We start from the raw sequence: 27,985 nt of genomic DNA, 5'->3' as shown, positions 1-27,985 counted from the left end.
AAAATATATATTCACAAAAAGCAATTCACATGCGCAAAATAAAATTATATATTCATAAAATACATTTCACAAATGCAAAACACAATTCGTAGATATACAACTGTGCACAAAAACCTTTGAATGTTTAAAATGTACGAGTGTGTCCTTGAATTTGAATGTGCAAATCGTCATTCACGTACGAATCGCCTTGGATGTGTGTGTGTGTATTTTTGAGACTTTCCTGGCAGCGCTTCACTCGTAACACAGAGCAGTCGTACTCTTTAGCCAATCAGATTTAAGCTCATCAATCGACCAATCAGTATCACGTGAGGGCGGGCCTACCTGCATGTTACGTCATCAGCTTTCGACCAGTTCATGGCTGAGCAGAGGTAAGTGCAGTTAATCGTTCATTTCTGTGTTAACTGAAGTTAGAGATCAGTTGAAGCAATAGTTTATGAACTATTAACTGATGTAAGCAAGTGTTGTTGTAATCAGATGTCCCATATCGTGTCAAAAATGAAGAAGAATGATGCTTGTTTTGTTGTATTTTATCTGTACAGACAGCTCTCACAGCTAATCATCACGCTAATGAGTGCAAAACAATCATCTGTGGTCAATACCCACCCTAGCTCTCTTAGCACTGGCTGGCCTCATCGAGATTGTTCTTTAAATGGTGAATAGACCTATTTTAATGAGCACCCAGTGTTTATTTGCCATTTGTGTATGTTGTTAAATTATTATTAACACTTGTTTCCCTGTATTTTTCAGGATTACTCACCTTTGGTGTGTCACAAACATCTTAATTCATGTTCTTTCTTTATTCTCTTTTATACTTTTTTTTGTATTTATGTCTTAATTGGTAACACTTTACAATATTGTTTCATTAGTTAACATGAGCTAATAATGAACTGCACGTAAACAGCCTTTATTATTTTTTGTTAATGTTAATTTCAGCATTTACTAATAGGCTACTTAATTAAAATCTTGTTAACATTAGTTAATGCACTGTAAACTAACAATAAACAGCTGTATTTTTAACTAACGTTAACAAAGACTAACAAACACCGCAACAAATGAATTGCTCATGGTTAGTTAATACATTAACTAATGTTAACTTAGTTATTGTACCATATTGTAGAGTGTTACCAATATATCCAACATTTCCTTATGTTTTGTGCTGTATTGTCATCTCAAGGTTTTTAAATAAGGTTTTTTATTGTCATCTTAAGGTCTCACGGGACAATATTGTGAAGCATTAATTTTACTTTGCTTAGTAAAATAGGCAAATCTGATTTTGTGCTGATAAGACAAAGGTACTTATCATAGAGAGGCAATTAAGATTATGCGACTAAGATTACTCAGTAAACTCTATTCAAATACCATCACTTAATCTCCCACGTCCTCTGTCTGCACCTCTCGTACTATAGGTTTTTACTATTTTAAATATCAGGACAAAATCTGATATGTCCTAACAGAGAGGTCTACTGATGACTGGATTGAACACAATTCATTTGTTCACTTTTCACTTGATGTATTGCACTTATATTTATATACTTTAAAAGCAAAGAAGACTCTGACTGGATCTCACAACTCTGGAAGAGACGTATATTTCTCTGCACTGAATGTTCATGATCTTCATATGTAACAGGAACATTAATCATGATCAAGTCATTTTATATATATTTTTTATTCCCAAAGGATTTCGGAAACTTTCAAATTAATAAAACGTGTACATCAAATTGAACTATGTCTTTTAATCTTTTAATTCTGACAAGAACATTTAAAAATGCATGCATAGCAGGGCTGTATTCCTAGAGCGTGTACATATAGTCCGCAGGAGACAAATGGATACAGTAACAATGCATCACTTTCAACCTCTTGTTGAAACAACTGTCAAAATGGATGGCTTGCAACAGGACTGTTTTGAAAGAATTACAGTAGGAATGGTAAGATCACAGTACTGGTTGTCTGCAACTTCATACATCATCTGTCTCGGAAATCTGAAACAATAAAACTACATAATATATGCAGTTTAAAACAAAACATGTCTCCTATATATGCACGTCATTACATACATTATCATCAGTTGAATGTGTTGTGGACAGGACATGAAAATCCATCAATACTAAAAATAAATGTTTATGTTCACATGTGGACTAAACAGCAGTTCATAAACTATGCTTCAACTGATCTCTAACTTCAGTTAACACAGAAATGAACGATTAACTGCACTTACCTCTGCTCAGCCATGAACTGGTCGAAAGCTGATGACGTAACATGCAGGTAGGCCCGCCCTCACGTGATACTGATTGGTCGATTGATGAGCTTAAATCTGATTGGCTAAAGAGTACGACTGCTCTGTGTTACGAGTGAAGCGCTGCCAGGAAAGTCTCAAAAATACACACACACACATCCAAGGCGATTCGTACGTGAATGACGATTTGCACATTCAAATTCAAGGACACACTCGTACATTTTAAACATTCAAAGGTTTTTGTGCACAGTTGTATATCTACGAATTGTGTTTTGCATTTGTGAAATGTATTTTATGAATATATAATTTTATTTTGCGCATGTGAATTGCTTTTTGTGAATATATATTTTTTTCACGCACGTGAATTTTTTTTGTGTGTACGTGAATTAGGTTTCACGCATGTGAAATTGTCTACGCATGTGTGAATCATGTTTTATGCGTGAATTATTAATGAGTCTGATCTGGCTCCATAAATTACACATTGTTACCTAGTCAACCGTTATCTGAGATTTGTTTTCATGATTATCGAATGTAAATAGTTTTATCTCTAAAAACAGTTTAGCCTATAAAGCTAGTATAACGCTAGTATATTGGGCATAGATCAATGACAAATAAAAATCGCTTGTTAATACCACTAACAAGGCTCAAAATAGCCCCACACTAACACGGTAGCATAATGAGGGTCCCTACCTTCAAACCGAAGCATTGAGAACTTTGTCAGTGTCCAGACAGTTTAATAAGAAGATATTTAATACATACAGTCAACTTCGCGTATACAGGCAGGAGCCATCTTTGAAATACAGTCTCTTCCAGTCAATCTACGAACGCCGATCCAAGTGCGCTGGTGAGATGTGAACGAGCTATAAGTTGTGATAAGGTGTGCGCGAACAGCAGGCTTGGATCGGCGTTCGTAGATCGAATGGAAGAGACTGTATTTCAAAGATGGCTCCTGTCTGTATACGCGAAGTTGACTGTATGTATTAAATATCTTCTTATTAAACTGTCTGGACACTGACAAAGTTCTCAATGCTTCGGTTTGAAGGTAGGGACCCTCATTATGCTACCGTGTTAGTGTGGGGCTATTTTGAGCCTTGTTAGTGGTATTAACAAGCGATTTTTATTTGTCATTGATCTATGCCCAATATACTAGCGTTATACTAGCTTTATAGGCTAAACTGTTTTTAGAGATAAAACTATTTACATTCGATAATCATGAAAACAAATCTCAGATAACGGTTGACTAGGTACCAATGTGTAATTAGACCAAAGGTTCATTTTGCGCCGGAGTTCTCCTTTAAATTTGTTGTATAGTATTTAATACCACATCACTTTTTAATGCCAACTTACCACAGACAAGTATAGATTTTGAGGTGATTTTTGACGTGTTTATATATTTATTGGTTTATTTATTCATTTATCTTATTCATTTATTATTTCCATTCATATGTTGGTTTTGTTGGTTGGATGATTTGTTAGATTAGCAGCATGAAGTTTGGGCCCTTTTCCCCACACATTTTCAGCAGAAGATGCTAAAAATGTTCCCTCCATCCGCCTCCACATACAGGAAAACACAATAGCAATCTTCAGCCAATTTGAAATGTTTATTCTTCCTTCTCCAAAGAACAAGCCAGAAAGATTGCACCATGCCTCTTCTTAATAACACTCTCACCCTCTGATTGTAACTGATATAACTCTGTTAATCAAACTCAACTGTGTTTCAATCACCAGGACTTGCAGGCACAGGACCGAGCCCACCGCATCGGCCAGCAGAATGAAGTACGCGTACTGCGTCTGTGCACTGTTAACAGTGTGGAGGAGAAGATTCTAGCAGCGGCCAAATATAAACTGAACGTTGATCAGAAGGTCATTCAGGCAGGCATGTTTGATCAGAAGTCCTCTAGCCATGAACGTAGAGCCTTCCTGCAGGCTATTCTGGAGCACGAGGAACAGAATGAGGTGAGTCGTTTCAACAAGCACAGATGGCAGTTGGAGTAACTGATAAACTGGTTAATTGTATCTAATGATGCACTGAGGTCAAAATTATTAGGAAAAAGACAGATTATTTTTCATTTACTAGCCATTATGAAAGCATACATTGTGCAATTTGATTGCTATCAAATTGGCTATGCACATTCAAATTACACTTCACCTCATACATTTGTCTTCCCAAAATGGATATAAATCCAATCTACTATTCCCACAAATATATAAATATACAAATACTGTATAACAGATGAGGGCAGTACCAGGCTGTGAAATTTTCTGTTGAATGCTCTCGTCGCCCCACATAGCAGTTAATGTTTGAGTTTCACGGTTTCTCCATTCATGTGTCTCATCCATGATGGCGGGCTCTTGTGTCAATTGTGGGGCTCTCAAACTTCTGCACTCTGATGGCTGCTTGGGACAACAATTGAACATTTCAACTTAGCCGAGTCTCATTTTCTATGCAGCTTTTAGTGATCGAATTGCTATTAGCCTTAAAGGCATCATGGAGAGCATTTACACTAGCTGTCCGATCTTTAAAAATATATGTTAATCCCCTTCTGCCTTGAATTAATTTTTTATGCTTATAAAATATTTATAAAATAAAGTAATGAAAGATGCCTGTATTTTGAAATAATGTTGAAATAGTAAGGCTTTATCAAATTTACTGACACTATTCATAATGAGAAACATTAAAGGGATAGTTCACGTACAATTTTAAATTTTGTAAAAAGTAAAAATTTTAATTCTGTCATCATTTACTCATCCTGTTATATTTCCAAACCTGTAGAAATGTAATTCTTATGTGGAACAAAAGAGTTGATTTTTTTCTCTTTTTTCAAAATGTCTTCTCTTATGTTCCGCCGAAGAAAGAAAGAAATACAGGTTTGGAAGGACATGAGGGTGAGTAAATGATGACAGAAGTTTTATGTTATGTACATGAATCTCTAAGAGTCTGTTATTCTATTGATTTTGAGTGTGATAAAGCCAAAAGCAAAGGCATGCATTTTTGTGAGACTAACCGGAGTGCAGTTAAGTTGAGCTGAATTACTTACAGGAACAGTACAAAGCATTTCTTAGTGTCTGGTTTGGTAGTGTCTATTCTGGTACTATTACGATTTAAAAAGCAAAATTGTTTAAGGCACCCATGAGGGATGCTAATTTAAAAATCCACTTGGCCAGATATGAAATACTAGTCACTCTCAAAATAAATGTATCCTAATTATGTTTGTTGGCATGTGTGTGTTATACCAGGAGGAAGATGAAGTTCCAGATGATGAAACTCTCAATCAAATGATTGCTCGTAATGAGGACGAATTTGAGCTTTTCATGGTAAGACTGAAATCGCACAAAATGTGTTGCTTGCACAGAAAGTCCCTTGCATGTTGATTCACAGTAATTGTTGTCTCTTTGAAAAGTAAGCCATGTGTTTCTGTGAATTTTGAATCAATTTAAGACTAGAACAAGAAATTGACCAATTACTTTCAAACTTTATGTAATCCATTGATGGCACTTTTAGCGCATGGATTTGGACCGCCGTCGAGAGGATGCGCGCAACCCTAAGCGTAAACCTCGGCTAATGGAAGAGGATGAGCTGCCATCATGGATCCTGAAGGATGATGCAGAGGTGGAGCGGCTGACCTGTGAGGAGGAGGAGGAAAAGATTTTCGGCCGGGGATCTCGTCACCGCAGAGATGTCGACTACAGTGACGCATTGACGGAGAAGCAGTGGCTAAGGGTATGCTGCTTGTGTTACTTTCAGTTTATTATAGTCTTACCCATGACAAACAAGTAAAATGACACATGGCATAGACATATTAATATTTTTTTATTATTTCAGACTCATAAAAGGTCCATAAGAACATACAAGGGAGACAGACAGAGAAATAAAAACAATTGATTATAATCCATATAAACAATTTCTCCAGTGCCTCCAAAGCAGCGAGCTGTACCTAGTACTGCTCTGGTCAGGCCATATAAAAACAGTTATAATTTCATTTTGCGAGTCCATAAGTCTCATCATAAATTTATAAACAGCATTTCTTATTACAGCATTTAGTGTGGTCACATCATTCTGCACACACAACTGGCTTGCGCTGGTCCAGCGAGGTACTTTCAAAAGAATCCTAAGAGCATCGTTATATGCTACTTGTAACTTGTGAAATACAGCTTTTCTGTAGAAACACCACAGGTGAGCAGTGTAGAGTGGTGTGCAATAGGCTTTAAACAAGGCTATTTTTACATTTTCTGTACACATTACACATAATCCCATCTACATGTTGAGAGCTCTTGTTACCGTAGCAACAGATCGTCTTCCGCTTTTTCTAAAGGTCTCTTTTTATGCTGAATGAGTTAGTTGCACAGAGATGACTCGTCAAAACCCGGAAACAAGTTAGCATTTTAGCACTTCCGGTCCGTTTTTTTATTTTTATGGGCTTTTGGTTAACTGCCTGAAACAAGCATTTACTTGTCCTGAAAAAGACGGTTGCAAACAAGTGGCTAAATGGGACTACAGAGGTTGACGGCGATATTAAACGTCATTAGCCGAACAGGTAAACTCATCTACTCACTATTTACTGTAACTTTCACAACCTCGTTGTGTTTATAATCAGGCTTTTGCAAACTATTATAACTTAAAGGGTCCCTATCATGCTATTTTAAAGTGTCCTAATGTTGTTGTGGAGTCTCCTACAACATGTTTACATGCATCAAAGGTAAAAAAACCTGTTTAATTTCCTCATAATATACATTTGCCCATCATCACATTTTCAATGATTCTCAAACGACTCGTCAAATGAATCAATCTCTCTAAATACCGCCTTTCCGCAAGCTACTCTGCTCTGATTGGCCAGACGGCTCAGTCTGTTGTGATTGGTCTACCACGTACATATTGCGTCGAAAACAAAAACGCCCATACGCTGATTTCATGCAGCCGTCTTTCTTTCATACTTATTTTAAAAATCGAAAGCGAGGCTCCGGTGGGAAGTAAACCGGAAGTGCCGCCTTTAATCATAGGAGAGTCGCGAATGCGATGGCGTATTGTTGTGTTAATGTAGAAATGAGTTATTCTAAAACTGTACATACATTTCTTTCATACTTTAGACTATATACAGTGAAATTCATTTATAAATAAAAGATTTTTTTTATATATAATTCAGAACGTAAATAAAGAAGCAGGAACGAACTATATACATATCCTATATTGGATATCAACATCCAATAGTGTGAATCGCGGCAGCAGCTTCAGGTTGGTAGTCCAAGGCATTGTTGTTTATCTTTACTTCCAGGGTTCTTCCCACCGGAGCCTCGCTTTTGATTTCAAAATGGCGGCTGCGTGAAATCAGCGTATTGCCATAACAACATCAGCTCTGCTTGTCCTGAGGCTTCCTACACCGTAAACTAAACACAGTAATGAACAATGACGTCGATTTGACCATATCAATTCGAGCGCGAGTCCGATGAGGAAACACTGGAAGAGCTAGTTATTCAACCCGAACCTCCATCGCAAGGACGACTCGAGCATGACGTTTCACACTTCTCACTCAGTTTGAGGTACATTATAAGATGTTGCAACTGTAATTACTCACCATCAGCATTAACAAGTGAATGTCCATCAACAAACCGATTATTTTACTTGTACTAATTTATTTACAGAGTATTTTTCTAATATATTACGGTGAACATGTGAAAACTGTATCAATAACAGTGCATGTATGCAATGTACATTAGCCGAGCTCTAGAGTGAATGATCTGATGTAACATAAACGTTGGTAAAACAAATATTTCCTCAAAGTAGTGAGAACGACAGACAATCTGCATTAATAGACACAGTTTTAGGTAATAGTGGCCCACAGCTGATCAACAGAAGTATTTCAGTAAGACAGTAATAATGTGAGTTAACCAGTTAGCAGGAGACCTACACAATATAAAACTCAAAACTAAGTTTTTGAATACCATCTTTCAAGAGCAAGCAGTTTGCGAATCCTGCATTGAACTCCGAGATTTGAGAAGCAGTCGCCAGTAAAATAAAGGGAACACAGCAAAAGTTTAGGATTATACTGCTGTGATATCATGGTAAAGATGATTTTTAACCACTGATTCTTTACATGCTCGTCCTTGGGCAGTGAAAATAAACTGGCTTTAGCCTACCTTCACATTGTAGAGCACAGGGTCTTCTCGATATGATGCTGTCCAGTATCCATCAGCTGCAGTGTTCGAGGAGGTTCAAGTTGTCTGCGTGCGCAATAAGTGGACGGGCAATATACTAATGTTTCGTCTTGATGAAACGGCTTATGACTCGTTTGAAAAACGATTCATTTTATTGACTCAGAGTCGACTCTTACTTTTGAAAGACAATAACTTAATATACGGTGCACTTTCAGATTTAAAACTTTGCAGGATGTTTTCTTTCACTTAGACCTATGTTACACACTACATGAAAGGTCATTTTCAAAAATCCATAATAAGGGCCCTTTAACCTTTCAGGGACAATCTTTTTAAATAAAGACTGAAAGAGTTATCAGAAGCGTAGTGGTGATTGAAGTCAAGCGACCGTAGTTGAGTTTGTTTATAGCCTATGTTTAGCTTTTTACTTTTGCCGAACTTCCGGGTTGGCCTACAAAAGTACATTATCACTAAAGCACTCTATTTAGCTTTCATTTATTTTTATTTTTATTTTAGTATTTTTTTGTAATTCAAGTAATTCAATTAGTTCCTAAGGCAGCATTGTTTATTATTTTTTCATTTAATATTTATATTTTATTTTATTTCAGCAATATTTACACCATTTTTTTTTTAAAGTTTTAGTTAACAGTAACAACACTGGTACTGACAGAACTTACAGTGGTACTGACATTAAGGATGGAAGTACTAACTTGACCTCAAGAACTGATATGAAGCCGTTATTCATGTAGACGATTATAATACAATTGTACAGCTAGTGGTATCCATCTAATTTAAGTGAGTGTCATAAGCAGGTCTTTGAAATATTTGCACTGACATTTCAAAAATATACATAAGCTCAGCTGATTTCCGCAGAATTAGAACAGCCATCATTTATAAAATTCAACAAATCCCCTGTTGCTTTTTTTTTCCGCTGTTGCTTGTGTTTTCATTTTTTAAATGAATGTTTGATAACACTGTCAGCTACCAGTAAGAGTGTAGTAATCTTCTGCTGGGCCTAGATATATGCCCAAAGGTTTGAGGACCTAGACTAGAGAACCAGTTATAGCAGTGATCAGTTTGAGGTGGGGTCACTGGCTTCATTGTATGTTTTGATCACTTGAATATGAGTAAAATTTCAGTATACAGGTCCATGAGAATCAGAATGGAGCCAATATATGTTGACTGAGGTTACAACGAGGAGAGATTGTAAAGGCAGTAGACAGGTTTGACGAAAAAACTCGAAAAAGAAAAACATCAGATTTTCACTTGAATTATAGTTTCAAAAAATTAACGAGTACATCATAAGATCATCTCTCCATTTCTAATGTTTCCACATCATGTAACAGCATTACACCAGTTTCGTCTGATCTGATTTTTAATGATCTGCAGTGGTGCCTGTATAGATTCTGTAAATAAAATATTAAATGGGTTGGAAAATATTTGGAAACGTAGTAAACAGTGCCTGTTATTTTCCAGGTCTGTTCGTCCTTCTCCTACAATATATCTCAAACACAATATGACAAATACAGCCCTCCTCTGTGTAGCAATTCAGCTGGATCAATGAACCCAATTGCATTACACTGAATCACCCAAACCCAAATAGCTTTTTCTTTTCTTTTTTTTTTTATTCTCCTTCCAGGCACAAATTGACTGTCCTTCTCTCTAACAAGCTTTTTGCTATCCCCTTTGTCATTTCTTTTATACAAACTGGGCTCCATACAGTCCTCCTAAACAATTTCAAAGCAATCCAGTGGATTGTGCCGGTCGATAATAACTGAGAAACTGTTTCCATAGGGTATCACGGTTGTTCTTTGGTGAGGGGTCGTCTGCTGCAGGGTTTGGCTAGAAGGTAACAAGAGTACAACTGTTTTTTAGCACAGAGGCTGAAGGTGTAAAGCAGCAAGGGAGGTAATTATACGTGAAGCCGGTTCCTGATAAACAGAGAGCCACTGAGGAGTAAAAGTATACTGAAAGAGGAAGGAAGTTCAACACACAGCAATCAGATCTTCCAGAGAAGCAACATGTGGTCTGTAAGTTTTTATGAGGTGGAAAAAGACCACTTTGATTAAAGCTATCTGAACCACCTTACTTTTATTGTGGCTTGATGGGCAATTTTAAAGTAATCTTATTTAGTGCCTCACTGTGTTTCACGGTTTTTTAGTGTTTTTCTAAAACGCACCATGAAAGGAAATGTTTACCTTGTGATAGTCCCCACACACACAAAAAAAGGATTCCTTTGTAGCTTGAGCTTAAAGTCATTCTCCAAGATTGCCTTTACACAGGAAATTATGACAGAGCATCTCCCCATCGACACAGCTCAATGGCTCAACAAATTGATTTTGATGCTTGACTGCACAGAGTTTAGCAAACAGTCAACTATGTTGGGGAAATTTAGTCTGTTGTGGGGTGAGAGAGAGTATGTGTCAGTCTTGCAGACATAAATACTCTGGTCGTCTGCCTTCAACTTAAAATACGAACTTGCAATTTGCAGTATAACTCAAACGGGGTGTTTGCATTTATTGCTTTGTGTGTGGTGTGATGCCGAGAGAGAGGTCAGTCATCCGTGGCGTTTCTGCTGCTGAAGAGGGGTCACTCACACTGACAGTCAAGTCTTTCGTTTTTACTGTGAATTGAAGCGACATTAAGATGATCTGAGTGTCTCCTGGGTGAATCGACAGAGTTTAGAAAAGATAACTTTATTCCAATAAGCACTGTGACACAACTACAAATCATGGGAATAAACAAATTGGAGCTCATGTAATCTGTCCCCTGTGAAATACTGTAGTCCAGTGTGGGCAAGTCGAAGGAGAAGTGCATGTTACTTTGAGCGACTTCACTGAAGAAGAAGAAGAAGAAGTAGTTTTATTTATATAGCGCCTTTCCGTAGCTCAAGGTCGCTTTACATTGTACATTACAATACATTTACACACCCGCACACACATAACAATCACATAAGGACACATATAGTCACATCATCTAAAATACATGTTAAATAGATATGTTTTTAGCTGAGTCTTGAATGTAGCCACAAATGAGATATTATGAAGTGTAAGGGGTAGTGAATTCCATAATTTAGGAGCATTAACACTAAATGACCTTCCACCTACAGTAGACAACCAGAAACGAGGGATGGACAATAAACCAAGTTCAGCTGATCTAAGGGCAGGGTGGTAAGAGTAAAGTAGATCAGACAGATATGGAGTTGCAAGACCATTTAATGCCTTAAACGTTAGAAGTAATACCTTAAAGTGAATACGTGATGCCACGGGTAGCCAGTGAAGGTCATGAAGCAGAGGAGTAATGCGAGCAGAACGCCTGGTGGAGGTGAGAACTCTTGCTGCTGAGTTTTGAACATACTGTAATCTTGCAATATGTTTTTTGGGCAGACCAAGAAATAGAACATTGCAATAATCCAGACGTGATGTGATTAATGCATGAATTAAGGTTTCAGCATCAGCTAAAGTGAGAGAAGATCAAAGATGTGCAATATTACGAAGATGGAAAAAAGAGTTTTTAACAAGAGAAGAAATATGAGAGCCAAAAGATAAGTTGATTAAGACACCAAGGTTACGAGTAGATGACGAAGGCTTAAGATGAACTCCAACTCCACTGTTCTCTTATGTTTTGTTTTTGCCCACATACAGAGATATAATTAATTGTGATGCATCTGTACCCAACCCCCGGAGACTGATCTACCATCATAAGTTGCAATACACTACCGTTCAAAAGTTTGGTGTCAGTAATTTTTTTTTGTTTTATTCATCAAGTATGCATTAAAGGGTTAGTTTCACCCTAAAATGAAAATTAAGTCACCATTTATTTACTCACCCTGGTGTTGTTCTAATGCCGTATGCCCTTCTTTCTTTTTCGGACCACAAAAGGAGAATTTAAAAAAAAAAGTCCAGCTCGCGCTCGTCCACATAATTGCAGTGAATAGCGACCAGCATCAAGGCTTATAAAAAATAATCAAAAGTATCACAGAATGGTCCAATGCCACATGTTATATATTATAAGTGTTCTGGCACCGCGGTATACGATTTGGTGAAAAACAAACTTAAATTTAATGTATAATTTAACGAAAGTCATGAACTTGGCCGTTGGTCTAAGCAACGTGCACGTTTGTGAGACTGTTAGCACCACAGTTCACTCTGACACACAAGTTGCTTTTTGATAAAAAATGTATCAAAAATGACAGTAAAGACATTGATAAAATTCTATTATTTCTATTTTCTAATATTTCACAATAATACTGTTTTTACTGTATTTTGATCAAAGAAATGCAGCACAGGTGGGCATAAGAAACTTACTGACTAACTTTTAAGCGGTAGTTTATGCATCCTGCAGTGGTGGATGTGTCAACATCTCTTCTGAAATAAGTTACGTTTTCAGTCGTATGTATTTCTCTGTCTTGTTAGAACAACCCATAGATCAGTGGTTCCCACATTTTTTAGAGTGGTGTACCCCCTGAGGCATTTAACATCCTTCTGTGTACCCCAATTGTCAAATTCTTAAAGTTCCATTAATTTAATTATTAATATATTAAATATAAAGGAATAAATCAAACTAAATCAATAATTTCAATCAAATGAAATCAGTATCAACAAAAGCCAGCTTTGCACTGCAGTGGTAGCTGCATCTAGATGTATTTGCACACTTTTTATTCCTGCTCATAGGTGGCATGAATTCAATTACGTTGGCTCAAATAGGCTAATGTTATGAGATAATGTTTTAAATTAAAAAAAATGTTCAATAGAGAAATATGAAATTATGGTAAAAATGAAACGATACTTTTAAATATGAAACTAAAACCGGCAGTAGGTGGCAGCAAGTCACTGTCTTAATGTGTGAGTCAGAGTCATTCATTCATTCAGTAATGAAGCAAGTGTTCAAATTCCCAATTCGTTCAAATTCGCAGATTAACTGTTGATATTCAGGAAAAATTTCTTTGCTCAAATAATATACACTCACCTAAAGGATTATTAGGAACACCTGTTCAATTTCTCATTAATGCAATTATCTAATCAACCAATAACATGGCAGTTGCTTCAATGTATTTAGGGGTGTGGTCCTGGTCAAGACAATCTCCTGAACTCCAAACTGAATGTCAGAATGGGAAAGAAAGGTGATTTAAGCTATTTTGAGCGTGGCATGGTTGTTGGTGCCAGACGGGCCGGTCTGAGTATTTCACAATCTGCTCAGTTACTGGGATTTTCACTGCACAACCATCTCTAGGGTTTACAAAGAATGGTGTCAAAAGGGAAAAACATCCAGTATGCGGCAGTCCTGTGGGGGCGAAAATGCCCTGTTGATGCTAGAGGTCAGAGGAGAATGGGCCGACTGACTCAAGCTGATAGAAGAGCAACTTTGACTGAAATAACCACTCGTTACAACCGAGGTATGCAGCAAAGCATTTGTGAAGCCACAACACGCACAACCTTGAGGCGGATGGGCTACAACAGCAGAAGACCCCACCGGGTACCACTCATCTCCACTACAAATAGGAAAAAGAGGCTACAATTTGCAAGAGCTCACCAAAATTGGACAGTTGAAGACTGGAAAAATGTTGCCTGGTCTGATGAGTCTCGATTTCTGTTGAGACATTCAGATGGTAGAGTCAGAATTTGGCGTAAACAGAATGAGAACATGGATCCATCATGCCTTGTTACCACTGTGCAGGCTGGTGGTGGTGGTGATGTAATGGTGTGGGGGATGTTTTCTTGGCACACTTTAGGCCCCTTAGTGCCAATTGGGCATCGTTTAAATGCCACGGCCTACCTGAGCATTGTTTCTGACCATGTCCATCCCTTCATGGCCACCATGTACCCATCCTCTGATGGCTACTTCCAGCAGGATAATGCACCATGTCACAAAGCTCGAATCATTTCAAATTGGTTTTTTGAACATGACAATGAGTTCACTGTACTAAAATGGCCCCCACAGTCACCAGATCTCAACCCAATAGAGCATCTTTGGGATGTGGTGGAACGGGAGCTTCGTGCCCTGGATGTGCATCCCACAAATCTCCATCAACTGCAAGATGCTATCCTATCAATATCGGCCAACGTTTCTAAAGAATGCTTTCAGCACCTTGTTGCATCAATACCACATAGAATTAAGGCAGTTCTGAATGCGAAAGGGGGTCAAACACAGTATTAGTATGGTGTTCCTAATAATCCTTTAGGCGAGTGTATTATCAGCATTAAAAACAAGAACTCACACAGGGTATGTTTCTGTATTGAAGAGACTTTGAGTCTTAAATCGATCTTTATGCACAGTATGTGTCTATATTTGTTCGTCATGCTAGTGCTGAAACCCCAATTTTACAAAAGTACATTGTCGAGAACGGCAGTAATGTAGTGTGATTTGCTAAGGGAGCATACTCTGCACACAACCTATCAAATGCACTCTTCTTGTGTGGAGGCAGTCAGTTTTGACCGCAAAAGATGAGGTAATTTGATTGGATAACAAAAATCGGCACACTGCCACTGCTGCTTCCAAAGAATCAATTTATTGAACTGTACAACTTTTCGACCCGAAGGTCTTCGTCAGGCATGCCTTCTTTGGCATTCTTTGAAAGCAGCAGTGGCAGTGTGCCTATTTTTGTTTACTCTCTAGTGAAGTGCTTGATCTGAACGCACACCTGCCTAAAGTTTTCTGGATGTGCGCATACTACTACTTTGTAATTTGATTGCATGTCATGTATTTGACCTTTTACGGCACTACCATTTTCCTGTTTTTACATTAGAGGCCACATTTTGCCTGTTAGAAATGCATGCTCGGTTTCAGTGTTATTTTAAGGTGGGGCAGAATTAAATGATTGGCAAAACTCAGCATTTTGTTTGCGTACCCCCTCTGTCACCTTACGTATCCCCAGGGGTACGCATACCCCAGTTTGGAAACCACTGACATAGATCATACCCACACAGTCCATGAGATTGAAGACTACTCCCCCAGTATCACATGACGTCCAGAGTACGGTTCCTTTCACAGGTGCTGCTGAGCTCTTTCCCTTAGATTATTTCGGTACCCACAGGTGCGACGTCACTATGACAACAGTGGAGGTGATGGAGGAAAGGTTACACATTATTGGCTCAGCATTTCTAAAACAAAGCCAGAGGTTTCCCTGCAGATGGCCGTTATTTGAACCTAGGATCCCAGCCATGGGATGCATCATTTTAGTGCTCCAGACACAGCGTTTAAAAGGATGATGTGTACCCCCTGCTCTGACCTGATGCATAATGCACAGAATTGATGTGGTGCTGAAAAGCATGCATACTGTGTTTTTCTCTTTGATTACATAAAATTGAATGCATAAATGTGCACTACCCATCAAGTATGGGGTTATTATGTCCTTGAAAGGCTGCATTTTTATTTAATTAAAAATGCAGTATTTTATTTTACAGTACGTGCACTTTTAATGTACTTAGAGTGTACTTACCCACAAAAGTACTGAGTAATGTAAGGTAACTACATGGGTTAAGTTACGGTTTAGGGGAAGGTTTAGGGTTAGTACCTAGTTATTGCGAAACAGGACTTTAAAATAAAGTGCTATCAACAGTAATATTGTAAAATAATATTACAATTTAAAATGACTTTTTTTATTTTAATATATTTTAAAGTGTCCTTTATTCCTGTGATGGCAAAGCTAAAAACTGAAGTAATGACTGCTGAAAAGTCAGTGTCACATGAACCTTCATAAATCATTCTAGTATGCTGATTTGGTGATCAAGAAACATTTCTTATCAATGCTGAAAACAGTTGTGCTGCTTGATATTTTTGTGGAAACCATGATATATATTTTTTCATGATTCTTTCATGAATAGAACGTTCAAAAGAACAGCATTTATTAAAAAAATAAATATTTTGTAACATTATACATGTCTTTACTGTCACTTTTGATTAGTTTAGTACAACCTTGCTGAATAAATGTTTCAGTTTCAATGTATCAAAAAAAAGAAAAGAAAAAAAGAAATCTTACAGACCCCAAACATTTGAATGGTAGTGTACATTGGATCATATTTCAAATGTGAAGTAAACGTAATATAGCTATTTTGTAAGTAACTGAAGGCATAGTTTATGTCTCTTTAAAACAAGACATTTACTTGAATGCTTGCTATGGTGAGAACAAATTATTTTAGTCATTGATTTTTATTTGGGAATTCATCTAAAACAAGCTCTGTTAGGTAGATATAGGCCTGGATCCTCTTTCATAACATCTTGGCTGAGAACCAAAATCCTAATTGCACCACTGAAAGTCTCACATTAATTAATGTTTGGTTTGAAAAGCGGACTCTCTTTTAGGTCTGTTTGTTTGCTCATTGTTCACTTCTGGCTCTGTGCATTTGCATTAATCTCAAATGAGGGCTCTGGCTCAGCTGCATAACAGGTGTGTTGAATTACTTTGCGCTAAGAATCAAGCTTTCCGCATTATGATAACCGACCTTTGAGTTTTACTGCAAATGTTACCGAAGAGCATAAAACTAAGACAGATATACAGTGCTGGTCAGAATTATTTGCCCCCTTGGTAAATATGATCAAAGATGGCTGTAAAAAATAAATCTGCATTGTTAATCCTTTTGATATTTTATTTTAAAAAAATAGCGCAAATCTAACCTTTTATTGAAGTAAAAGAATTGAAAGTGGGGGGAAAATCACATTATGAAATAAATGTTTTTCTCCAAAACACGTTGGGAACAATTATTTGCCCCCTTTTTGCAACCTCCTTTTTCCAAGATAACAGCTCTGAGCTCTTCTCCTATAATGCCTGATGAGTTTGGAGAACACCTGACAAGAGATCAGAGACCTGACCTATAGACAATGAGTGGGCTGAACTGAAGAGAAGAAGCGCCAACATGGATCTGGGAATCTGAAGGATCTGCAGAGATTCTGTATGGAGGAATGGTCTCTGATCTCTTTGTCAGGTGTTCTCCAAACTCATCAGGCATTATAGGAGAAGACTCAGAGCTGTTATCTTGTCAAAAGGAGGTTGCAAAAAGTATTTAATAAAAGGGGGCAAATAATTGTCCCCAACGTGTTTTGGAGAAAAACATTTATTTCATAATGTGATTTTGCTAATTTTTTTAATAAAATATCAAAAGGATTAACAATGCAGATTTATTTTTTACAGCCATCTTTGATCATATTTACCAAGGGGGCAAATACTTCTGACCAGCACTGTAGCACTGTTTCCTACTCTTCAAAGAGAATGGATTCTTCTCTGGACGTTGTTGGATTTACTGTGGATTTCTTTGCTACGCCAAGGTCTCGCTTTGGTGGTGGAATTACAAATGTTTTTGAGCATATTTGGAGATTTGAAGTGCTGTGCAGACCTAAACAAGGGGGATCACTTGTATACTTCTTTACAACAGGGGTGGACGCTGGGCCAAATGCAACAACACAAATGTATTGGACCATACAGTACGTTCACTGAAGGCAAATTACTTATTCTCTGTAAATATGCATGCCAAATGTGTGTTTGGAGAGACTGAAAGATGAGAGAATCCCTTGATATCCATCTGTGTAACAAAAGGAAGGGAAGGATGTAGAGAAGATGCCAGACAGATGGATTTAATTAAGAACAGATCTGCACAAATGCTAAGCTCAATCATGTCAGATTGTGTGACTGATGAAAGTCCAAATGGCTCCATAATCAGTGCCTATAGTCAAGTTCTCTATAGTCAGAAGCTTCTTTCACTTCTAGATGTAGTTTACTTTATTGTAATGAACATAGATTTCATGGCTGCCTATGGGGAGTTGGGAAGAAGTCCTCAAATCAAATATTCACTGTCATGCATAGGAGCCTAATCAGTAAAATTTGCATTTGCAGAATCACGCCGATGGCATTATATGAATCATGTATATGTATCAGCATGTGATTTAAAAGATTTAGAAGAAAGGCTTCGGTCCCAAATGCTGAAAATACCTGGTTATATTTTCCAGAATGAATTTAGATTAAAATCACATGAACGTCGAGTGCAAATTGCCAGTAGACAGTGAATTGAATCTAGCAATCAACAATTGTGTCTTGTTCACTTTTCATTTGGTAATTTCCCACCTCATTAACTACTCAGTGTGATTGTAACTGTTGAATTTTGGCAGGCTATAGAGGATGGCAACCTGGAGGAAATCGAGGAGGAAATACGACTGAAGAGGCGCAAGCGTAGGAGACATGTGGACAAAGACATGAGGCGTGAGGACGGAGACAAGGCCAAGAAAAGGAGAGGACGCCCTCCAGCAGAGAAGCTCTCCCCAAACCATCCCAAACTCACAAAACAGATGAATGCTATTGTCGATACTGTCATCAATTACAGAGACGCGTAAGTGCTGTTAAACTTCCAAGAATGGCTCATTTGGCCAGCCCATTCCTCACCTCACTGTATTGTTGCAGGTGTCTCTTTGAATTGGCTCTCCTTAATCACCGTTTGATTGTCTGTTCATTTGTAGTAAAGGTGACCCTAAGTAGAATGTCAATTTCTTAACATTGAACTCTCTCAACATTTCAGCTTTTCCAGGAAGTCGCAGTGTAGAGATAGACAAACAGTGTGTTGACAGGCATTGTTACTGTGTCCCGGAGTATACATGTGGAATGACTCTTGACTAGAGTAACGACCAGAAGTAATTTAAGGTGAAGTAATGTCAGAGCCGTCATGAAGGAGGAGATGCTTTGTAAAAACTAATGGCAGCAAGCCAGAAAATCCTGCATGGTGTCCTTTAAGTCGATTAATTCATTGAGCATATCTGTTTCCATTTTCAAGACTGTCCATAACCAATTTTCATTTCAAATTAACAATCGATTTATTGTTAATGTTAAAATGGCAAAATGTGCACGCAGAACTTAAAATTTTATTTAAATTAAAATAAATTCACTTGAGAATATGTAAGTATTGGTAGTTTCCACTATTAATGGAGTTTTTTATGTACACTATCGTTGTAAAAAGTATATAGTCTTTTTCAAAATCTATTTGAAATAAGGCTGTCAAATTGATTGCATTACTTTTGTGAAATTTTAAGAAGAATTTTTTCTTCTTCAGTTTAACACATTAAAAATATGTAACGCAATTAACGCAGCATCCTTTTTTCCCGTCATCTTTTGGCTAGCGTAACATTATATGATCACGCTCTTAATCATGCAAATGCTTTTAAACCGTTCATGCATGACAAGACACAAAAGAGAACTCATTGCGGTACTGGCGCGCATCTTTGAATCTCCTGTCTGTGTGTCACACACACGACTCGTGCGCACAGAAAGCTGCTTCAGACAGCGCAGCCAGTACTGCATTAAGTTTTCTTTCACGCTTGAACGGACAAAAACACCGAAAATTTTGCCAAAATGCCCGTTTTGTTGAGTATCCTCGCAAGCACAGTCTTAAATGAGTTAAATAAAGTATTAAATGAACGCAAAGAGTTGATAGAAAATGGAATGCGTGTCAGATCTGCGTCATGTGCTTGTGCGGATAATGTTAATGTTAATTAAAGAACAAAAACTGCTCTTGACTGAATAACTTTTGTAGCTTTAATAAGGACTAATATATATTTAATTAGTAATTTATGCAGTGAAGACTGTGAAGTGTTTGATAACTTTATTCAATTTCTGTTTATTTCCTACCTGTTATTTACCTGAAAATCTTAAAGCACTGTTACAGTGGTGCAAGGTTACATAGGTCAAAAACAATGAAAACTAATTTTGGAGCATTTTTGGAGGGCAGGTCAAAATCTGAACCAGCCCACCTGGACCAATTGAAAAAAATCTTTAGCGCTGAGCCCTGATATATTAAAGGGCACAGGTAAATGTAACCTTTATTACAATGGGTTTATGTGAAAAATGTTTTTAGTTCACTTAACTGAAATGTTGTTATATATTTTTTAAAGCCTAAGAAATGTTAAAATCCATAGCTTTCAAGTATACTGTAATGTTGAATTGCTATAATTAATTGCTAAAATTGAGAAAAACAAATCATCGAGACATCAGTACCAGTATTAGTATCAGTGATACTGGCCTTCATTTATAAACAGTATACTTTAAATTGTTTAATGGCATCTATCTTTATGTTGTTTCTACATTAATTTGGAGATTAAATATGAAATTATTACAATATAAAAATATATTAAAAACTTTATTGTTTGGTGCGATTAATCATGATTAATTACAGAAATATCTGCGATTTAATAAACTTTTTTACAGCACTAAAAAGTATATCGAAAATATATTTTAAAATGTAATTTATTCCTGTGATGGTAAAGCTGAATTTTTAGCAGCCATTACTTCAGTCTTCAGAGTCTCACGATCCTTCAGAAATCATTCTAATATGCAGATTTGGTGCTCAAGAAACATTCTTCTTATTATTATAAATGTTGAAAACAGTTGTACTGCTCGAGACAAACCATGACTATAATACACAGTGTGTAAACAGCAAACAGGACATAACATTAATGTACCATTGCTTTGATCATGATTATATGTCAGGTTCTCCCACTTAGCAAAGACGTCATGCATCAGACTCGGAGCGAGACTGAAGGATGGCCAATGTTCTTGTGGTCATCTTGTACTCATCACAGTGTTTCCAGTGACTGTAAACATTGTTTACTGTTGAACATTCCCACGCCTGAATATGTCGAGTCCACTTAATTTGTACAAGCCAAGGGTGCATGCATCATTTCTGGCATGCATGGGTGCTCACTTGTGTCGGATGTGACATGAGTTGCAGCTCTAGCTAGTTCTTCCTCTATGCTCAGATGATTAGCTGAACACAAATGCGATGAGATTGGCAATTAATAAGCTTAATTTGATTAAATTATTTTGATGATTAATCAGTGTTCTGATTAATAATGTAGTCTGAATGTCACACTCGTAATGTAGTGGATGTTGGTTCATGGTATATTGATTATCATTCCCCTCTGAGAATTTCTAACCAGCTTTAGAGTGACGGTTTGATTTCAGTTGAGCGGAGGACATGGGCTTGATGTGTCACCCAATTAAGCTGCAGTCCAACGGATTGAAGAGTAGCACTGATCATATGTTGGGTTTCTCTCTTGGTGGTCCCCATGACAACCTCCTTGTTAACAGCATATATCAGTTGTGGTGGAATAATAATTGAGCTGTCTGGACATGGCAGTAATTTTACATGATAGACAAATTGCTCTAATCTAGCCCATATTTAAACCAAGAAGTCTAGATATGTCACTTTGGTAGTACTTAAGCGTCTTTCTTAGAAACAGACGTCCTTGGCAATTATTTCAAATATATGACTGTTGAACTTAATGAGTCACGTAATGTGAAAACTGAGCACAGCTGCATTTGTTCTGAAATTACTCCAGTCTTAGTCCCACACTTTCATGACTAATCCCAAACAACAGAGCATACAATGCTTTCACCTGGGTTTTGAAGTTGAAATGTCTTGAAAATGTATTTGTCAAAATGACTGGTTTCAAACAGGTTTCCTGAAAAGAGGATTTAGGCCATTGGTTGGCCAAACAAAAACAACGTAAGCCATTAGTTGAGCACAGGGGCAGTAGTATTGGCAAATATCAATGATTATTATTATTATTTTTTTTTATCTGCCTAATTTCTCTTGTAGCTTTTAAAAAAAAATGTTTTGGTAAAATAGTATAAATTGTATAAATTTTAATATTGGATAACATGAACAAATCGATAACATGTATTATCGGTGTCAGATTTTAATATTGGTGCATCCCACCCAGATCACTTGCTTGTAGTTTTCTTTGAATAAGCCAGGATATATATTTTAATAATAAAAAATAATTGCACACCTTAATTTTAACTAGTCCTATAAGCACATTCTGTAGAATTTCTCCAGATAGTTTTGCTACTCATTCATCATGTCATCATGGGGCGGCAGTGGCTCAGTGGTTCATGTAGGTTGTCTACAAACCGAAAGGTTGGTGGTTCAATCCCCGGTTCCACCTGACCAAGTGACGAGGTGTCCCTGAGCAAGGCACCTAACCCCAGATGCCCCCGACGAGCTGGATACACTGCCGTCGGTGTATGAATGAGAGAGTGAATGGGTGAATGTGAGGCAAATGTAAAGCGCTTTGGTGGCCATTGGGTCTGTGAAAGCGCTATATAAATGCAGTCCATTTACCATCATAATAATGACATAGCTGACATTTTGAGCCATTTGAAATTGTTGACATGTTGAGCCGCCAATTTAGAAATGTTAAACTAAGTTAAATGCTGAGTTCGTAATGAGCAGAATTCATCCTTCAGCTTAGTTGAAAGCTGTTTGGTATTGTGCTGCAGTCTGAGCCATGAGACTAACACTAAACATGCATCTGCAGCAAAAACTATAAATTGAGGTCTGAATGAAGGTCGACACACCATAATTGCACCAATTTGAGCCCTGATTTAATCACTGAATGTGTAATGAATCATCTGCGCTGTGTCATAAATATTTAGAGCAACTGTAACAGACAGATATGAGCTGAAGACAGGGTAAAAAAATACCTTGTCGCCAGTATGTCTCAAGAAAGTATTACTCCTGGTGACCTTTATACCCTTTGCTGTTGTCCTGGATTTAGACTTGTGTTTTCTCCTGTTGGCCTGGGGTGAACTTGAGGGATAATAGTCAGTAAAGCACCAATATGATGATAATGAAAAGCAGTTGGACATTATTCCACCAAGTTGGAAATCCACCCAGGCTGATTGCATAGTTTATCTCTCACCGTTCAGTCTGAGGAAGCCAGGATAAGCCTCAATCTCTGTTTCTGATCACAGATCAGGCCGTCAGCTCAGCGAGGTCTTTGTGCAGTTGCCCTCCAGGAAAGAGCTCCCTGAATACTATGAACTGATAAGGAAGCCAGTGGACTTCAAGAAGATCAAGGTACGTGAGTTACAGTACATCTTTTATTTCAGTGTGGCCCTAAAGCCTACACACATCTGGACATCACATATTATATGTTCTGCTGTGACGTATTATCGTCCGATCAGGACTGGCACACTCATTACTTCGGCTGCTGGACGATAACAGCCATAGAGAATTGGTTTTTGTTTTAAGATGAGATAAACTGATGTTTTCGTCCTTATAATGGGCCGCCTCACTCGCCTTGCGTGTTTTTCGTAATGTCGGTGTCTCTTATTTTATGTTGCAACTCTAATTGGCAATTTCCTCAGTTGTTAACGTTGCACCCTACAGGTGAAGGATGTTTTGGTGTTAGAAGTGTTCTTGTTTTTGCAGGAGCGTGTGCGCTGCCACAAGTACAGAAGTGTGAGCGATCTGGAGAAAGATGTCATGCTTCTTTGTCACAATGCTCAGACTTACAATCTAGAGGGCTCACAGGTGAGTGAATAAATGGATTGAACACCCTCCATGACTGTCTTAGTTATAAATGACCTAGTAGGACCACACCACCATTTTGCAGTGATTTTATGTTGCATGAGTTCTATAAAGTGTTTGTCATACATGCAAATATTAAGCATGTCATGAAGAGCCACTGATCTGTTTGTAAATGGCTATTGTGTGCTATAAAATGGGGATTTTTGGTTTGTCTAAAGAAGATCATTTCTGCCAATTCCCTGATGTATTGAATTTATTTATGCAAAGGTTTATAAGAAGAACTGCACCATTATATTTCAGATCAGTTATATCTATTTCTGAGGATCTCCTTACACAGCATTTTCATGGTGGATTGTGTATTGTGATTACTTACCAGATTTTGTCTGTGTGTTTAAAATCAATATTTAATCTCTTTTGAAATTAGCACAATCTGGAGATGGAGTCTAGACGTCTACAAAAATATAATCAAATCTCTCAAACAGTTCTAAGCATCGCTTTTTATTTGAAAGGAATGTGTCAGATTAGGCTTTTATTATTTTTACCTCACCTTGTTCCTACTTTGTTCGGGTTGCAGATAATACAGTTAATCACAGCAAGGGGTGTGTTTGTTTTAAATTATTGCTTGTAAATTACCCTTTTTTGTAGATCTATGAGGACTCCATTGTTCTCCAGTCAGTATTCAAGAGTGCCAGACAAAAGATTGCCAGGGAGGAGAGTGATGATGACAGCAATGATGATGACGATGATGAGGAAGATTCAGAGGAAGAGTGTAAGATTTTTCATTAACAAATGACCAATTCACTGATAGTAATGAATGTACTTGCTTGAGAAGTGCAGTTCTTTCCTTTGTTGAAACAGGTTGTTTGGGGCGGCACATTTCAAAGTCCTAAACCTTTTTTTTTTTTTTAAATAGCCATAAAGTTGCATTTCACTATCTCCGGAGTCATTTATTTCCAGTGGAGAGTAGTACGGGAGCATTGTTTGCGTATCATATGCACATGCATAATTTTCGAATCCAATTTTAGCTTCGGGTGAGTTGAAATATTTAAACCTTTGCAGTTCAATTGGGTCGGACGTGATGTACTTTAATCAATAGTATGTGAGTTAGCTGAAAACCAATACTTGCATTTAAAAGTGTAGTTCGGCGTGAGGTGAGAATTGTCATTATCTTTGCACTAAAACATTCATCTTTAAACATTATTTGTGTAAAATGAGGTGTTATATTTATGTATATGTAAAATTACATTATTTATGTTAATTAGCCATAGAAAACCTACTATGCTTTTCTTTTAGGTGTATTGACATTTGTTGTTGTTTTTTGGGATATATATTCAATATTCATTCATTTTAACATGATGAATAAGTGGAAGATAACGACTGATTTTTGGCCAGTTTGAAAGTTCCATTCGACTGCTTCTAGGGGATGAAATGCTTAAGGCTTTATTTACATCACAGCATGAACATGATTTTCTACTTGCTAGTCAACTGCATTGACGTTCTCAATCGAGAGCATCTGATTGGACAAAAATCAGTGCAATGCAGGATGAGTCATTTGTATTTTTGAGAGAATACATACTAAAAGTGAATCTTGTCATTTTCATCGAGTACACTGGCATATTGATGACGTCAAACCTGATAGACTAAAAGCCAGAAACACTAAGGATTTCATGAGGTCTATAATGTTTAACGTTAATTTTACAATTGATCGAGCAAACAGGTTAACTACAAAGTACTGATTTAGAAAGGTGGCATTTGAGATGGACTTTTAATAGATGTGTGTCATTTGAAACAAAATGTATTCTCATAGTGTTATCCTGTTAAAATGACAAAAAATGATATAAGCTAATGTGTATTTATATCTCTGTTAGAGTTGTGCTATATTTATTTAAAATCTCTTTTATTACAATTTTTTTTTTTTTTTTTAAATCCAAGCTAAGTCAGTGAAGGTGAAAATTAAGCTGAGTAAACGGGACGAGAGATGTCAGGACAAAGGCAAGAAGAGACCGAGTCGTGGAAAGGCTAAGCCTGTGGTCAGTGACGATGACAGCGAGGACGAACAAGAGGAGAACGTAAGTCTACCATTCCTCTCATCAATTAGGCCTGTCATTTCTGCAATCTGTTTAGCCAGTTGACATTTAGCTTAATTAAACATTGTAATCAAAAACCACAGGTGTATACAGTGACATTTTGATTGAATATGCTTGAGGATGTTAACCCCCCCCTTCCCTCCTAAAAACTGTTCAAAGAGATTTATAGATGCTTAGCCACATGTCCTTATCTTTCAACATCTAAGAGGTATTTGAGGTGTTATGCAGTTCTCTGCTGGACTCATTTATTATAAAAAAAAGGATATACTGTGCCCTTAAACCTCGCATTTATTCCTCTTTTTATCCCATCTGCTGCAGTTCAAGAGGAAAATGTAAGTCTGTCTGTTTCTCTCGCTTTCGAAACCTCCATTCACATGCACTTTTTTCCATTGATGTGATCGCTTCATGTCTGAACGTCAGTAAATCGCTTAGTCTCCTCACATCAAGTGAGTGTGAACATCTCAGAGCCCTGTGACCATGGCTCATGAATCAGTGTGAGATTGTCTCATTATCCAGGAATAAGAGAGCACATTCAGTAAGCAGCTCAGTCCACGAGTAATGAGCCTCTGCAGACCAGCGTTCAGTCAGGTGTGGCGCGGGGGTGGACGCGGGTCACCAGAGCTCTAGCGTGGGCCGATCTGTGTGTCTGCATGTGCGTGTAAAGTCATTGTGTGTTTGTTTTCAGGAGCAGTCAGAGGGGAGCCAAAGCGACGATGAGTGAGGAGGAGATGAGCTGATCATCAGCATTCCTTTCACACGTTTATTTGCTTCTTTTATTGTCTTTCCTCACCCTGCTGAATTATAAGATTCGGCTTCCAATATGATTTATTGTTTCTTTTCTCTTTTTTGTATTCTTTTATTCTATGTTTAAACACTTTGTCTTGCGCTATTATCCCACTGTTGAATAATCTACAGTTTTTTGCACCTTCAATAGCTTACAGTTATTTCCCTACATGTAGTGAAGTATTTTAGAGATAATTTATGTATGCTTGTATATAATTGACATTTATGCAATGTTTAAAAATATATGTTTGATAAAAGAAAAATCTGAATTGCATCAAAGAACGTCATTTATAAGCTATTCAAACCTTTTTCCCCTTGGTTAAACCAGTTGTTTCAAATTTATGAAGCATATCAAAAAGTATTCAAGTGTTACTTAAAGTGAAGTCCTCATAGCATTTCGTATAATCTAGATTAGATCATATATTATAGTGACTTCTATATTGTATTGCATGCAGCACAAAAGCCAGCAGAGATTACAAATGTGTTTGAGATGGGAGCACTATTCAGCCCTGTACCGTTTCAGTGGTATGTGATATACGAATTTGACCAGCTTTGTATCATATACATAGATGTGGCGATTTCTCTTTTTCCTATTCGGTGTCTTTCCTTCACTGGTTTTATACTCTGCAGTCGGACATGCACATTTCACCTTCACTTTCAGTTACAGTGGAATGAAGAGTGTCTCACAATATTTCAAAGCTCATGTAGATAAGACAATCAGTATTTTAAAGCATATTGTTTAAATATAAACCAGGTCAGATTGGCTACCCTTTTCCCCTATGGATATTTTTCTTTTATTATTATTTTCATTTACAAAAAAAAAAGAAGTTTTTTTTAAGGAATGGGAGGTTTTTTAAAATAATTAATTGCTCATACTGTATTGGTTTAAATATGCATTTCATCTTGTTTTTTAATGAATGCTGTTGCTTTAAAATGTACTCACTAAGGCACTTGCATTATTGGCAATGAGAACTCTTTTTGATCTGTTCTCATGTGTGCCATTGGTCATTTCTGACATCTCTTTTGTAAGTGCTTGAGCTTGGTAACTCTTCAAAAGTGTCATAATCTTTGCTCTCCTTGCACAGTGTTTTTGTGGTTGTAGCTCATAGCCCAAAGTAAACATCACCAATGATAACCCTTCTCTCGTTGATATCTGGTGTAATGTCATGCTGATTGTCTTCATGAAATAATTGTGACTTGATATATTTAAGTTTGCAATGCTCCTCTACTAATAGACATGTGTAATCAATCCTTGTGATTTTGCTACCAGTCATGAATGATGTGCTAGGAACATTTGCAATATCTCGAATATTATGTTTTAGATGTATATGGCGTCATCTGCTTTATTAAAATGGGAGCTTAATAACCTTAATAGTCATTTGAGATAATTACTTGTCACTTTGCAGTTGCTGTTTACCTAAAGCCACTAAGCTAATTGCAGGGCC

General features: G+C 37.2%; 1 protein-coding gene across 2 annotated transcripts in view; it reads left to right on the top strand.

Moving 5' to 3' along the window:
• Positions 1-27,331, top strand: part of smarca2 (SWI/SNF related, matrix associated, actin dependent regulator of chromatin, subfamily a, member 2) — a 56,781-nt gene extending 29,450 nt beyond the window's left edge. Inside the window, exons 26-35 of one of the 2 annotated variants that reach the window (XM_056233409.1) lie at positions 3,962-4,189; positions 5,471-5,548; positions 5,736-5,954; positions 18,479-18,696; positions 23,112-23,217; positions 23,572-23,673; positions 24,316-24,439; positions 25,603-25,739; positions 26,076-26,089; positions 26,443-26,494. In XM_056233409.1, the coding sequence (XP_056089384.1) occupies positions 3,962-4,189; positions 5,471-5,548; positions 5,736-5,954; positions 18,479-18,696; positions 23,112-23,217; positions 23,572-23,673; positions 24,316-24,439; positions 25,603-25,739; positions 26,076-26,089; positions 26,443-26,494 (1,278 nt within the window). Of the gene's footprint in view, positions 1-3,961; positions 4,190-5,470; positions 5,549-5,735; positions 5,955-18,478; positions 18,697-23,111; positions 23,218-23,571; positions 23,674-24,315; positions 24,440-25,602; positions 25,740-26,075; positions 26,090-26,442 lie in introns of both variants that reach the window. The other variant, XM_056233408.1, reaches the window with a different exon arrangement.
• Positions 27,332-27,985: the final 654 nt, after the last annotated feature.

This window comes from Rhinichthys klamathensis, unplaced genomic scaffold (assembly GCF_029890125.1).
Source record: "Rhinichthys klamathensis goyatoka isolate OS25496 unplaced genomic scaffold, OSU_Roscu_1.1 h1tg000369l_1, whole genome shotgun sequence".
NCBI classification, from domain to species: Eukaryota; Metazoa; Chordata; class Actinopteri; order Cypriniformes; family Leuciscidae; genus Rhinichthys; species Rhinichthys klamathensis.
Note: the sequence above shows the minus strand (reverse complement) of the source record. Positions and strands in the feature narration are given on the sequence as shown.